We start from the raw sequence: 14,718 nt of genomic DNA on the forward strand, positions 1-14,718 counted from the left end.
ACGGGAGAGAAACGCACCAACTTACAGTTCACGTTAGGTATTCCTTTACCATTTACTGCAAGCCAAAGGCCTTGCTTAACTTTGGTTAAAGATTTTAGCAGCTCTTAGTTATTATTAGTAGTTTAAGTAAAGCACAATTATACACGTTAGGTATTGTTTTTCAGTTTATAGTTTTTAGTTGTTTATAGTTATATATATGAACAACAATTTTACAAATTTATTGTGAAGAGAATCTTACTATCGAAAATTGCTCTGAATTAATTATATGACTGATTAATTTTTCTTCTTGATTTTGAAGTAACGTTTAGTGTGATACAAACAAATTTATTTTATTAATACTTACTGATTATAAATGTTTTTTTTTTTTTATTGTTGTCAAAACTTGTGACGTCGCAAAATGCTATGCGGCGCAACCTCTCACAGCGCACACCTTGAGATTACTCCGCCATTTTTTTGCGCGTTTCAGAAACGCGTTTTCGATTCCTGGTTTTTATTTGCGGAAAAAATATGTGAAGTGCTCTTGCGGCAAGCAGCAAACTGGCAGAACTGAGAACACAGGACCCACCAGATCGATCCAAGTACCAGGAGTAGCTCCGGATACCGTGGCTTGCGCCCAAGTGATAAGCGTGCCGAATGCAGACGCATGTGTTACGCAGCAGAGTTCCGATTTTCGCACCGTAAAAACATAATTGGCATTGGAGATTGGAGTGGATTTTGGAGTGAGCTAGTAGTAGGAGTAGGAGCCAACCGCGTTCCGCCATGAGTTTTTCCAGCGACGAGGTAAACTTTCTGGTTTACCGATACCTGCAGGAGTCCGGTGAGTAATATATATCGCACGATAAGAACCCGCCCTTATCTCCCGTAATCCCGTTTCCTAGGCTTTCTGCACTCGGCCTACGTGTTTGGCATTGAGTCGCACATCTCGCAAAGTAATATCAATGGCGCATTGGTTCCACCGGCCGCCTTGCTCACTATCCTGCAGAAGGGTCTTCTCTATACGGAAGTGGAGTGGAGCGTTGGCGAGGACGGCGAGGTGGCGCGGCCCATTGAGGGTCTCTCTCTAATAGACGCAGTCATGCCGGAGGTGAAGACACCCAAAGCCATAGTGAAAACAGAGCCGGGAAAGCCCGGCGCAGTCGACTCTTCTGCCACTGCCGGCGGCAACCAGAACAACAACGCCAAGCCAGAGATCAAAATCGAACCGGGTACCGGAGTGGGGGGCTTAGCAGGTGGAAACAAGACCGCCGGTAGCACCACGGGCACCAGCACGCCAACCGATCAGTCAGCCAGTGAGGTGGACTCAAGTGGAAACCCGGCGAATAACACTGGCGGCACTTACGCTGGAAACAATGGAGCTGGAGGCAATCAGGCCAGTACTGGAGGAGCCAATAGCGCAAGCACACCAGCTGGCGGAGATTCAACGGCACCTGGGGCAAATCAAAAGAAATCACAGAACTCCAATGAAGCGGGAAGCTCATCCAGCGGCAATGCAGGCAATGCGAATGCCACCAGCACCGATGATGCAGCCTCCTCAACTTCCACAAATGGCAATAGCAGCACCTCCAGCAGCGTAGAGCAGCCCTCAAGTGGGCTGACGCCCGCTGGCGGAACTGTATCCACCTCCAATCCGGACGCTGCTGCATCGGGGGGAGCATCCACTGCAGGAGGAGCCAAGGCGCCCAGTGGAGCGGTTACGATTCGCGTAGGAGCCCAAGGAAACAACGTGCAGTCGGGTTCGTCCACTGCTCAAAACTCTGCTCCCAGTGGAACCATCTCCTCGTCCACCAGCGGAGGTGCTGGGACTCCCGCAGCTCTTGTGCCCATGGACATTGACGAGAGCATTGAAATTCCCGAATCCAAGGCCCGTGTACTACGCGGCCACGAGAGCGAGGTGTTTATCTGCGCCTGGAATCCCAGCCGGGATTTACTGGCAAGTGGTTCGGGAGACAGCACTGCCAGGATATGGGACATGTCCGATGCAAACACCAACTCCAACCAGCTGGTGCTGCGCCACTGCATCCAGAAAGGCGGCGCTGAGGTGCCTAGCAACAAGGACGTCACCTCTCTGGACTGGAATGTAAGTCGGAGATTTTGGCGATTAAGCATTGCGAAGTTTGTTTTTTGACACGTTGTTAATCTACTATCGTTTTTACAGTGCGATGGCTCCCTGCTCGCCACCGGCAGCTACGATGGCTACGCCCGAATTTGGAAGACCGACGGTCGACTTGCATCCACTTTGGGACAACACAAGGGTCCGATCTTTGCTTTGAAGTGGAACAAGTGTGGTAACTACATCCTCTCGGCTGGCGTGGACAAGACGACAATCATCTGGGACGCATCCACGGGCCAGTGCACGCAGCAATTCGCCTTTCACAGTGCTCCAGCCCTGGATGTGGACTGGCAGACAAACCAGGCCTTTGCATCTTGCAGTACGGATCAGCGGATACATGTGTGCCGATTGGGTGTAAATGAACCAATCAAGACCTTTAAAGGACACACGAACGAGGTGAATGCAATTAAGTGGTGTCCGCAGGGCCAACTGCTGGCGTCGTGCTCTGATGACATGACCCTCAAGATCTGGAGTATGAACCGAGATCGCTGCTGCCACGATCTGCAGGCCCACTCAAAGGAGATCTATACGATAAAATGGTCGCCCACGGGGCCGGGAACCAATAATCCAAACACAAACCTAATCCTCGCATCCGCTTCGTTCGATTCCACGGTAAGACTGTGGGACGTGGAGAGGGGCAGCTGCATCCACACACTCACCAAGCACACGGAGCCAGTCTACTCGGTGGCCTTCAGTCCGGATGGAAAGCATTTGGCCTCCGGCAGCTTCGACAAGTGCGTACACATTTGGAGCACGCAAACGGGACAGCTGGTGCACAGTTACAAGGGCACGGGCGGCATCTTCGAGGTCTGCTGGAACTCCAAGGGCACTAAGGTCGGTGCCAGTGCCTCCGATGGAAGCGTTTTCGTGCTGGACCTGCGAAAGTTCTGATTGCCGGAGCAGCTGCAACTGGATTTCGTATATTGAGCCAACGCTTAAAGTAGTCCGGACTCCTTTTCCAACTCATTATTTTGGTAAGAATGGAATCAGTAGTTTTTCACTTGCACAAGGAACGAGAAGTTTTTACTTTAATTTTGATTCAAATATTGAATATATATTTTCTAAAGAAGTGAAATCATATATCGGTTCCAATTCTGCCAACATAAATCGATTTGGATCTGGAAGCCGGGCCTTAGGTAACTCCTTTCTTAGCTATCCCGCCCTGCAATCTGTATTTGTAATTGCTTTAAGTTCTAATTAGCTGTTTAAGGTACAACTCTTGAGATCCTCCCGCTTTTGTCCACGTCTATTTCGTACGCTTACTTTCGGGTCGCACAATATCGATATGCACCTGGGATTTTAAGGGCTCCAACTTGGTTGTTGTTCTCTTCCGATCAGCGGGATGCGACTCGCCTCATTTTAATCTTAGTTCTAAGCTCTATGTTTCTAAGGTCGTCCCTTTTTATACAAAAATCGTTTAGTATAACTTTGCATTTTGTTATTGTGTCGATCAAAGATGCCAGCCAACGCCCCTCCAAAAGTCCTTTACCCAATTCCACAGTTGTCCTCCAAAAAAGGGATACCACGAGATCAGATCAGAACGATTCACGCATACATTCAGAACAGTGTAACTGCAGTCCCACGTAGTCTGTAATCGAACGTAATTATTAAGAACACGAGATTGGCGGAAACACAGAAACATCAGCAAAAATACATTAAAGATACAATTTGAGTTGTTTTGTTTTGGGATTGGGCATTTTTTGTTTATTTTGTAATATTCTATTCCTTGTAAACCAAAGGCTGAGGCCCAACAACGATCAGACTGCACCAAAGATACAAATTGAGATATTCCTACTAAATTAAATTAAACCCTTATTGTTGCTAAAACTCCATGACACTTCCCAGGTGTCGTTGCTTGAAGAAGCGGCACTCCTCTCGAATTACTTCGCCCGATTTTGTGGTGCCCTTAAAGAACTTTGTGAGCTTGGTGCCGGCGAACTTTGGCTTCTCGGAGTCCGGCTCGTCGAACTCCATGTCGTAGGCCTTGTCCGCCAGTGCGTTTTCGGCGGTGGACCAACTGAAGCGCACAAGTCTTGGAAATCCAAACACCAGATCGATGTGCTCGGTCAGAAATCTCTTTGTGACCGGATCTCCCGGATATCCACTGCCAAACGCGTTATCCTTTATGACCAAACCCTCGGGGAACTTCCAGACCTTGAGGGCATGATCACGGGTGACTTTGGCGCAGATACTCGCAGCAGAGACTATTGGATAGGTGGAGTCAGCCTTTTTGGCCACGGTGATTTTAAAGCTGGGGAAACGTTTGAGCAACTTCTCCTGGTACTTCTCCGGTGGACCCACCGTGTCCACGTAAACCTCGGCGATATTGACGCCCGCATCGATCGCCTGTTGGATGAGGCCCATGGCCGAGTCCATGGAAACTTCGTTCAGGGAGCACTTTGACCGCCGGTACATGCTGGTGCTGATCGTGTTTGGCGATATGATCTCCACGGCCCAGCCAATGCAACTGGTGGCATAATCCTTGGTGTTGATATCGTTAAATATGATATCGCGTTTCTCCTCGGTAAGTTGTTTGGAATCGGCGCATCCCAGGTCTTCTAAAGCCTTCTTGCTTTCCAGTGGACAGTAGGAGATCCCATATACCATAGGTCCCAGGACAGGACCACGTCCTGCTTCGTCCACGCCCAACATGCACGGCTTATCCTTGCAGATATCCGGAACATCGCTGACGTAAACTGTGTTGCGGCTGTTCTCCTTGCTGGCTATAAATGGTCCCAGGGTCTTCAAGGAGCTGATTTTCAAGCTGTCCTTCAAATCCATATCATCGGACTCTTCATCACTTTCATCTATATTCTCTATAGACTTATTTTCTTTTTTTACGACTATATCTTCTAGGTCCGACATTTTTGCGCGCTTTTTTTGTTTATGTTTTAGACAGGCTATGGGCACACTAACTGCGTACATATATTTGCAGTGTGACCCTTTCGTCCTTATACCGAAATGCTCTTTTTCAATAACATTACGGCTATTCTTTTACCCCTATTACAATAAGATAAGTCACAACGAAACAAAATTCATTAAAATATTAGGAAGCATGTTGTTAAAATAAAGCATAACGTTAAGTCCAAGAAGGGTGCAACTAGTTAAAATACGATATTATCTTTCTGACACACCAACCTTACAAATGCCCACTACATGAACAGATCCCTCTTCAACATACATATGTCCTCTTTGCAATCATCATCAGTTAGACGTTAAACACATCCTAGTTGATTGTCCTTCCCTTTCCTTTCATAGAACTGTTGCCTTTCAATCAATCAACCCAATGATCGTACTTGGTAACCCAACAAAATTGTAACCTTTTTTGCTAAACTCCAACCTAATTCATAAAATATAATACCACAGTTTCCTTTTTCTCTGTAAAAAACATTGTCACCCTAGACGAGGGGAAGGTCTTAGCTGCTAACGCTCCTAAGTCTCAGTTAACTTATATAGGGTGTTTTTTTTAGAGGTATAGAACTTTAAATTGCAATAAAACAACGATGGATTATTCGATTGACATGAATTTTATTGACATGAAAGATAATCTTGTGGCATTACATTTTAAATATGATTTCTGGCATATGACCGCCACGGCTGGCTCGGATGTAGTCCAATCTGGACGTCCAATTTGCAATGACTTTTTCCAACATATTTGGCCGTATATCGGCAATAACACGGCGAATGTTGTCTTCCAAATGGTTTAGCGTTTGTGGCTTATCCGCATAGACCAATGACTTTACATAGCCCCACAAAAAGTAGTCTAGCGGTGTTAAATCACAAGATCTTGGAGGCTTATGAAAAATCGGGAACAACAGCAATCTCGTTTTGGGCCCATTCGACGAATCTACGCCTTGCTTGATGATCGTTTGGTTTCAATTCTTGCACGAGTTGGATTTTGTAAGCACGCATGACGAATTGCCAAACCAAACTGAGAATAAATCACTTGACAGCTGTTAAATCGGTCGCCATCTTGAACAGTAATGCCAACTTAAAGTTCTATACCTCTAAAAAAAACACCCGTTAGTTTTATACTTTAAGTAAGCTTTAAATAAATAAATAAGTAAAGAGATAATATTGACAATTGGAACAAGTTTTCGCCTAACTAGTATTTTCTGACAATAAATGCTAATATTCACGGACGTTTGGTATTTTTTTTCGTCATCGGCGCGGTCACACTGCATATCAACTGCTCTTTCCGGTTTAGGATTTTGACCAGCGTGCTTGTTCTCGTCCCGAGCTAAGGCCATTTGTTATAAACAATTAATTTTTGGCAACTTGCACAATCAGTGATTAGCCACAGCACTTCGACATGTCCACCAAAGCCGAGCTCGCCTGCGTCTACGCCTCCCTTATCCTTGTCGATGACGATGTCGCCGTCACCGTAAGTTCTTCGATTTTGCAAACTACGCAGACGCCGCAAATCCTCCAAAGCCCCGGCCATCGGGCGGAAGTATTGGACGATTTGCGGGTCTTACGGTATATTGCGCATTGCTGCAACATGTGCTGATATTATTTTTTGGATTTACCAGGGTGAGAAGATCAACACCATCCTGAAGGCCGCCAACGTTGAGGTGGAGCCCTACTGGCCCGGTCTCTTCGCCAAGGCCCTGGAGGGCATCAACGTCAAGGACCTGATCACCAACATCGGATCCGGAGTTGGTGCTGCCCCCGCCGGAGGTGCTGCTCCCGCTGCCGACTCCGCTGCTCCAGCCGCCGAGTCCAAGAAGGAAGAGAAGAAGAAGGAGGAGGAGTCCGACCAGTCTGACGACGACATGGGCTTCGGTCTGTTTGACTAAATCCTCTAGAGAGCTTCTCGACAACCGGACATCCGTTGTGTTTGTGCTGTAATCCTCGAGAGGTAGACGTGTGCCGTGTTTCCCGACCTGCGTTACACTTTTTAATGTACAAATTCGGGGAAATATAGAAGACGTTTGCTAAAAAATTATTAAGACTATTTTTTATACAACCGCGGATTAATAAGTTCTAATAATAACCTAAGCCTTTCTGAAAGAGTGGCTTCCATTGTACATAATTGGAACCTAAAAAAAGTTAACTTGGTAAAGCTAAGTTGGATTAGGCGGTGGATCTTCAAGAAAGCTTGACCAAAATGGTTTTTGTACAAACACTGTCATGCAGCTAATATTTATTGGATATAACAAACTTAAACTAGAATATCGCCTCCTCAATGACCTTAGCCAGGGCACGAAGATTGGGTCCGTCGATGTGCTTCAGACCCAAGCCCACCACAAAGTCCGTCGGGCACTTGTGGAGGCCGGTTCTGTTGACCAGGAACTGGATGGCGCTGCGGGTCTCATCGGTGTCCAAGCCCAGGCAGCAGTTCATGGTGATGGGCACCGATACGTGGAACTCTGGATTGTCCACTGGTCCGTGCAGATACGGAACAACCCGTTCGTCCCTTTGGACATCGAAGTGCACGTTGTAGATGCCGGGAATCTTGCCCAGCTGTGTTATGACCAAGAACCACTTGTTGGCGAAGCCGTGGAACACTATCTCCGTGGGCACACCATTCACGTCCGCTGAAAACTGCCTGTCGAATCCGATTTGTCGAGGTTTGTCTGCTGCATGGGTCATTTTTTAGCGAAATAAAAGAGTGTTTAAAGAAATGTTGATATTGTTTACGATGAGACAGCATGAAAAAGCAATGCAAAAAAAATCGATGTCTTATCGATATCCATTAAGCTTCGATGTGTTCATATGAAGTGTGGCCGAATGATTCAAACTTTTGAATTGAACTTTTAATTCGGAAAGTTAAGAGCGCCATCTGCCGGCTTAAATTTCAACTACTGTCACAAGATTTCGATAAAACGATTGATTTAACGAATTTGAAATTTTCAGGTATTGTAAATATTTCGCATATTAAAAATATTAAATAAACAAGAAATACAAACATGTACGTGTTTACTGAACTAAATTTTTCAATCCTAATTTAATTAATTATTATTATGTTGTGGTAACCAAGGCTACCTTTGTTAGATCCATATATTCAGTAAATATAAACAGCAATGTCCACATGCATTTGCTTGGGCCCCAAAAGAGCAGGGAAAACTCACCTTTTGAAAGCTTTACAGGATCCGGAATCCATCGACGAGACCACGTTTTCCATGCCCACCATTGGCACTGGGATCTACCGAATCCATTTCCCAACCAAATCGCCAAATGGGGATAAAAACAAGCCTCCTCCGAAAGAAGCTCCAGCTAACATTCCGCACGGCGGTAAAAATCTGCCCAAATCCATACAGATCCTAGAAATCGGAGGGAGTATGGCCCCCTTGTGGAGGCAGTACTTCGAGGACGTCAAGAAGCTTATCTATGTGGTGGACACCTCCAATCTCTGTCAGATTTCAGCCGCCGGCGTTCTTTTCTATTCAATCCTCACCGAGCCGCGTCTGCAGTAAGTAAGGTGGAAAATGAACTGAAAACTCATGCACCAGTTAAATTCGTCGCAGGCACAATACCAAGATCCTGTTGGTCCTGGCCAAAATGGATTACTCCTACCGCCAGATGCGAAACGAGGCTCTGCTCATGCTGCAGATGCAAAAGTTGCAGAAGCAGATCCGCCAGCAGGTGACCATCGTGGAGGCCAGCGCCGTCACCAAAGTGGGCTTAGACCCCATCTACGATTGGCTGCAGAGACCCTGAATTTAATCCTTGATATTTATTTGTATGTATTGATATGTATTTTGATGTACACCTTTGGTAATAAAATTGTACGAGGTCACTGCCTAATCTACCAGAAATAAGTTAATATCTAAATCAAGACCTTCAGTTCTCCAAATCTGATTGCCCATAGACAGATGCAGATGCAGATGCACTCCGGAAGAGGAACCAAGAAACTAGTTGGTTATATTACCCATGGAAGCCCATTAACTCGTAGTGATTAGAACTCAAATGCACATTAGAGTTTAGGTAGATTCACAGGGTGGTCAGATTATCCCAACAGGGTGACTTCACAGAGACAGAAACAGGCGCACTGCAAAGCAATTAATGTTTTGGCCGACCAGGTATCCATGGTAATCACCTCGTACCCCGAACCTAACCAATTCGAACCCTACCGGAAGACCCTTTCCATATGGCGCATATACACATATACAGCTATACCTGCTGGAGGCCAGTCAGTCGATAGCAGAAACCGCAGCAGCGGAGGAATCTACAAATTAAGTCCCGTGGAAAAGAGGTAGGCGGGAAGTACAAATTATGGGCATAGAAAAATTAGATGGCATGGAGTCGAGCCAAGAACTAAGACCAGATTCGAGCCCAGAGGAGTCCAACGTGCAGAGTCCAGAGGAGCGGCGAGGAGGGAGATGAACCGCAGGAAGCAGCAGCCGCATTCCTGATGCCTCTGGATTTTCGGTCATCGAGGGGCAGAGGAATGGCACGCATCCGGTTTTAAAATTCCAGCGATCGAAGCGCAGCAGAAGAGCCCGAAAAAAGGAACCCAGCCGAGGAATTCAAACACTTGAGTCGGACACAGATACACAATATACTGAAAGAAATTACACGTTTTCGGGCACTCAACCATTTCATTCAGTAACTTATTTCATTTAAATTCGATTTCTAAAGCAAGAACATTCTTCCTGACCAACCTAACCGAATGTATGCTTTCTATATGCCATTTGTGTATAGTTTTTTTCCGAGTGTGAGAACTAAGGACATCGGCGATGCTGGCGACTCTGGAACTGGACTACTTCAGGGCGGTGTCCCTCTACCGTCGCCGCTCCTACGAGCGCTGTGCCGAGCTGTGCAACGCACTCCTGCAGGCCGGTCACGATGGCCATGTCCAACTGTTCACCACCAAGGAGGAGGAGGAGGAGCACCAGCAGCAGCCGCAAAAGCAGCAGCAGCAGAAGCAGCAGGCGGAGCACAGCAGATTCGGTAGCAATTTGCAACGCATTGGCCCTAGGCCAAGGGGAGCAGCTGGAGGAGGAGCCGGGGCAGCCGACGCTGGGCCGTCCATCACGATGCCCACTTGGCTGATGGAGGGCGTGTGGCAATTAAAGATGCGCGCTCTGACGCAGCGCGTGTACGTGGACGACCTGGACGAGGACGATGTCGGGAACGAGGGTAAGCAGGTGACATTATTTTTTGGTTTCACAATCACCCATTAATTGTTTAATACTTCGCCATCTCTGGCAGCCAACGAGGAGGTGGAGTTCGAGCGCATTGCCACTGCTGCTCGACCAGGAAGCAGCATAAAGACCGCTTTCCAGCCACGCCCCCTTACCAGTCAGAGGGCGCAGCAGGCGAGGAGCAGGGGTTCCGGAGTGGCCCACTCCAGTGATGGCCGCCTAAACAGTTCCCGGCCAGGATCGGCGGCAGTGGCTCGTCCTGGAACGAGTCTCAGTCGACCCGGCTCCTCGCTGGGATCTCGTTGCGGAACCGCCTCCAGGATTCGAGCCACCTCGGCAGCGGCTTTCAACGTAGGTGATGCCACTTCGAAACTCTACCAAGCGTCCCGCCTTAATCCCACCATATACGCCGAACGGGAAACGCTGGTGAAGGCCCTGTTCCAGTTCCTCTACTACCACGAGGCGGATGTGCAAAAGGCCCACTCCCTGTGTCAGGCGGTGCTGGAAGTGGAGCGCCAGAAGCCTAGTGGATCCACTGGATGCACCTTGTCCTGGTGGTGGCAACAGCAGATGGGCCGCTGTCTCCTTGCCCTGCATTATCCTCGCAGAGCGGAGCCCTTTCTTCAGCAATCCCTGGCCAGCTTTCCCCATCCGGACACCTATCTACTCCTCTCCAGAGTATACCAAAGGATAAAGCAGCCCGAGCGGGCTTTATCCGTGATCGGCGAAGTGGTGGACTCGCGTCCCTTTGACATCACCTACCGGCTGGAGCAGGCGAGAATCCACCAGGCCATGGAGCAGCAGGAGGACGCACTGCAGCTCTACAGACTAGTGGCCAAACTGCATCCAATCAATGTGGAATCTCTGGCCAGCATTGCCGTGGGCTACTTCTACGACAACAATCCGGAAATGGCGGTAATATGATCGTCATCGTCATAAGGAGTATATATCAAATTGAAAGTTCTCCTTTACCCTAGTTGATGTACTACCGGAGGATTCTGTCCTTGGGCGCCCAGTCCCCTGAGCTCTACTGCAACATAGCGCTGTGTTGCCTGTATGGTGGGCAAATCGACTTGGTTCTGCCGTGTTTCCAAAGAGCTTTGGCCATGGCTACCCAACCCGGTCAAAAATCAGACATCTGGTATAATCTCAGCTTTGTGGCGGTGGTAAGTAGGGTTAAAGTACATACTTAAGTACGTATTATTTAACTACTTTTCAACAGACTTCTGGTGACTTCAACCTGGCCAAGAGATGCCTCCAACTGTGTCTCACATCAGATGCCCAGAATGGAGCTGCACTCAATAACCTGGCTGTGTTGGCTGCTCAGTCGGGAGACATTTTGGGGGCCAAGTCCTATCTGAATGCAGCCAAGGATGTGATGCCCGATGCCTCGGAGGTAACCACCAACCTGCAATTCATGGATGTGCACTACAAGCTATAAAAGCTTAACTAACTCACAGCCCTTCAAAATAAGAACCTTATGAAATAAAACAATTATTAAAGTTCACTTTGTAATGCTTATCAATCGCTGCTCATAAGTGCCTAGTACTTGAAGAATGAGTTTCGTTTTCTTTGGTCAGTGCAAAATGATTCATGTTTTGAAATACTTCATAGCAGCGACCCACCCACCTAAATATGCTTTCCAATAGAACGATTTTAATTAGCGGACTCAGCACAAAAGCTTCGGCAAATGTTGTGCAAAGTCACTATGTGAAATCACCATGCCATTCCATTTGTCAGGTGTTCGGGTCAGCAAACCTGCTGATGCTGATGCTGTTGTTAGAGATGAAGTTGGAGCTGAGAAGGTGGCTGCTTCTGGCGGGGAATGGGAGTGTTCGGTCACCAGCACACCACCACCTACTCCGCCCTCCCTTTGTTTGGCTAGAACAAATGATAAGCGCCAAATATTTGTTGATAAATGTTTGAAAATTAACTAGCAACGTCCGACGACGTTGAACTCATCGCGCTGGCATGCAAAAGCCAAATATTTATCAGCCTAGAAGCGGCCAGAGCACCTCGGTGCTGAACCCCCCGTTCTACTTAGCTGGGGATTACAGATCCCACGGTTCGGGGACCAAGATGCTAATCGAAATTTGAATAACGCTCTTGGGCTTCCAGTTGTGCCAAAAAACAAGACAAACATTCAGTTCACACACTCGGAAAAACAATAAATTGCATGAATTATAGATGTGGTTTTAAAAGTTTTCGACTTCGACTTCTAAATGGATACAAAGGTAAGAGTAAAAGGTGCAAACTATACTGATAACTAGCTAGCTTAAGCACCTTGTTCATATACGCTTCATTGTACAAGACATTTAAAATTATAATAAAATATTTCAGCTCTATAAATCTATGACTTCCAAACCAGTATGCTACTAAACAGAGAATATTTAAAAAATGTTCAACTAATGATTTACAGTGCTTTTCGCTTGTTTGTTTTCTAATTTTAAATGCGAGTCCAGCCACATTTTGTTGTCGTGTACATGCCTATCTGATTCTACACATCTACGGGTATCTCTATCAGTATCTGTATCTGTAAATGTATCTGTATCTTGTATTTGCCCGTTTCCGTTTTCGAGGAGAGTTTCGTTTTCTTTTTGGCATTGAATTCGCATTCGCGTTGACTGGGCTTATCAGCCTTTGGCTCGAAATGCGTCAGCGTTTGCGGGCACTTGACGGCTTTTTACTTTTCATTTTTATCACAGACATGCCAGCGAGTTGCAGCACTGCTCAAAACACAAAACTGCTCAAAGCTCGAAACCCACCTGCCCCTCAGTCGGTGTGACTAGTTAATCATTGCCGGATTCGCCTCGTCCGGCGGCAGGTGCCTCCAAAGTGTCAAGATGATCTCGTAACGCGACTCTCAATTAGCCGGCCACACCTGACAGCTGCAGATTGAGCTGTGAGTCGAGAACTCAGTCGAGAAAGGTATTTCGCCGGGCTCCACATACTCCATTTCACCCCCTCACTCGGGACTCTCCTTTCCCCAGCTTTTCAAATACTTCTGCCGCACGAGCTGAACGATCTGAACGATCTGAGATGTGCCAGGTTCTTTTAGTTACTTGGGCTTTGTTCCAGATGCACTGATTTTTCGATCACGATTGGCAACAGACTTAAATTATAGAGCATCAAATGGGCTGCTATTCCGGAATGCCACATTAATAGCTGTAGACTTGTAACTTGATTTAAAGTAAATTGTTTTGAGATGTGTGTCATGTGTGAAATTGTATATGTACATTCCAAGTTCCGCACACTTCACACGCCTCTGTTTGAACAAGTGTTTCCCTGCGGTTTATTTCTATTTCTGCCTAAAACTGTGTTACCATAATAACATGGCAACCAGCCCCTCGGCTCCTTTTCCTTCCCGAGCCCATGGGAACCAAATGCATTACCGGGAATCCATTGATAGCCGAGGAATCGATGTCTAGCCTTGTTGTGGGTAGACCGCAAGAGCAAAGAGCACCATCATCTTCCCCGGCTGACATGGAGATGCAGCTCGGCTGCCCCGGGTCATTCCTTTCCCCCTGCCACTTGCCCCTTGGTTCTTCCGATCCTGCAGCCCATATAAAAGCTCATTAAAAACATAAAAACATAAAAAAGAGCAGCCAGGCAAACGGACCCAAAGCAGCAGCTACTGTACGGAGCTTGGATGATTTCGTCGATTTTTAGCGGCCATATATCCCCCCTCGAGATTCCCCATGTTCCTGGCCAAGAAATCTCCTCTAAAGGAAGAAAAGCAAAGGAAAGACCAAAACAGGTAAGTCAACAACAGCCAAACAATTTGCACAGCGAGAAAAATAATGCTGTTTAGCACTCAAAGTTTGCTAAATCGGTGATTGTATCGTAGAATGTTTACTCGCTTAAACCCTTTAAAGATTTGCTTGCTCCAAGGGTTGGGATCTAACTTTCATCTTTTTTCATCTTTATTATTTTTTTTTCACTGTACCCATCCGCTTGCACTACGCACGCGCGACGTTCTCTGCTGCGTTGGGCTGCCTTCATGGTGTGTGTGGTTTGTTTCCTTTTTTTGGGGCTTTGGGGCTTTGGGGCCTTGGCAGCCTCGAATCTCGTGCCTCGTGTTGCTCTTCTTCTTGCTGTTAGCCGGTATTTACAGGGTATCCGCGGAGGATGTGAAGTATAAGGTACATATGTACATATATGATTAAGTTTACTATAAAATGAAATATTAGTCAACGCCAATAAAACTCCTGCAATTTTGATCGGTCGAGTATATTCCTCTATGTTGTCGCTGCTGCTGATGATGATGATGATGAGGACGTTGCTAAAGATTGCAATCACGTTGCGCGCAGCGAGCAGAATTTGTATCTTGAAGATACATCTGCGACCGCTCGTCTCCCTGCTCCCTGAATTTCATTTCACTGGAATTTATTTAGAACACATTGTTGCTGCTCCCGTTGGATGTTGCTGTAGCTGCTTCTGCCGCGATGTTGCAGCCGGGGGCTTAGCAGGACCAGCAGAAACACAGCAGCAACACAACAGCAGCAACAGCAACACAGC

At 46.9% G+C, this 14,718-nt stretch overlaps 6 protein-coding genes across 6 annotated transcripts; 4 read left to right on the plus strand and 2 right to left on the minus strand.

The window, feature by feature from the left end:
* The first annotated feature begins 424 nt into the window (after positions 1–424).
* LOC120449709 (F-box-like/WD repeat-containing protein ebi) lies at positions 425–3,777 on the plus strand. The gene is made up of 3 exons (XM_039632329.2): positions 425–817; positions 879–2,077; positions 2,156–3,777. The coding sequence occupies exons 1-3, from the start codon at positions 760–762 to the stop codon at positions 2,999–3,001; spliced, it is 2,103 nt and encodes a 700-aa protein (XP_039488263.1). The 5' UTR covers positions 425–759; the 3' UTR covers positions 3,002–3,777.
* Positions 3,778–3,783: 6 nt separating this feature from the next.
* LOC120449716 (ribonuclease H2 subunit A) lies at positions 3,784–5,032 on the minus strand. Its single transcript, XM_039632342.1, has one exon. It carries the CDS (start codon positions 4,973–4,975, stop codon positions 3,932–3,934), a length of 1,044 nt encoding a protein of 347 aa, XP_039488276.1. The 5' UTR covers positions 4,976–5,032; the 3' UTR covers positions 3,784–3,931.
* Positions 5,033–6,287: 1,255 nt separating this feature from the next.
* Positions 6,288–7,145, plus strand: LOC120458338 (60S acidic ribosomal protein P1). The gene is made up of 2 exons (XM_039645955.2): positions 6,288–6,494; positions 6,643–7,145. The coding sequence occupies exons 1-2, from the start codon at positions 6,423–6,425 to the stop codon at positions 6,907–6,909; spliced, it is 339 nt and encodes a 112-aa protein (XP_039501889.1). The 5' UTR covers positions 6,288–6,422; the 3' UTR covers positions 6,910–7,145.
* Positions 7,146–7,221: 76 nt separating this feature from the next.
* LOC120458337 lies at positions 7,222–7,801 on the minus strand. The gene has a single exon (XM_039645954.2). The coding sequence runs from the start codon at positions 7,703–7,705 to the stop codon at positions 7,280–7,282; it is 426 nt and encodes a 141-aa protein (XP_039501888.1). The 5' UTR covers positions 7,706–7,801; the 3' UTR covers positions 7,222–7,279.
* A 335-nt stretch (positions 7,802–8,136) lies between these two features.
* LOC120458178 (ADP-ribosylation factor-like protein 16) lies at positions 8,137–8,773 on the plus strand. The gene is made up of 2 exons (XM_039645742.1): positions 8,137–8,525; positions 8,581–8,773. The coding sequence occupies exons 1-2, from the start codon at positions 8,137–8,139 to the stop codon at positions 8,771–8,773; spliced, it is 582 nt and encodes a 193-aa protein (XP_039501676.1).
* Positions 8,774–9,764: 991 nt separating this feature from the next.
* On the plus strand, positions 9,765–11,655 carry LOC120452565 (tetratricopeptide repeat protein 8). The gene is made up of 4 exons (XM_039636848.1): positions 9,765–10,195; positions 10,268–11,115; positions 11,178–11,366; positions 11,423–11,655. Exons 1-4 carry the CDS (start codon positions 9,793–9,795, stop codon positions 11,639–11,641), a joined length of 1,659 nt encoding a protein of 552 aa, XP_039492782.1. The 5' UTR covers positions 9,765–9,792; the 3' UTR covers positions 11,642–11,655.
* The last annotated feature ends 3,063 nt before the right edge of the window (positions 11,656–14,718 follow it).

The sequence above is a fragment of the Drosophila santomea genome, chromosome 2L, assembly GCF_016746245.2.
Source record: "Drosophila santomea strain STO CAGO 1482 chromosome 2L, Prin_Dsan_1.1, whole genome shotgun sequence".
NCBI lineage: Eukaryota > Metazoa > Arthropoda > Insecta > Diptera > Drosophilidae > Drosophila > Drosophila santomea.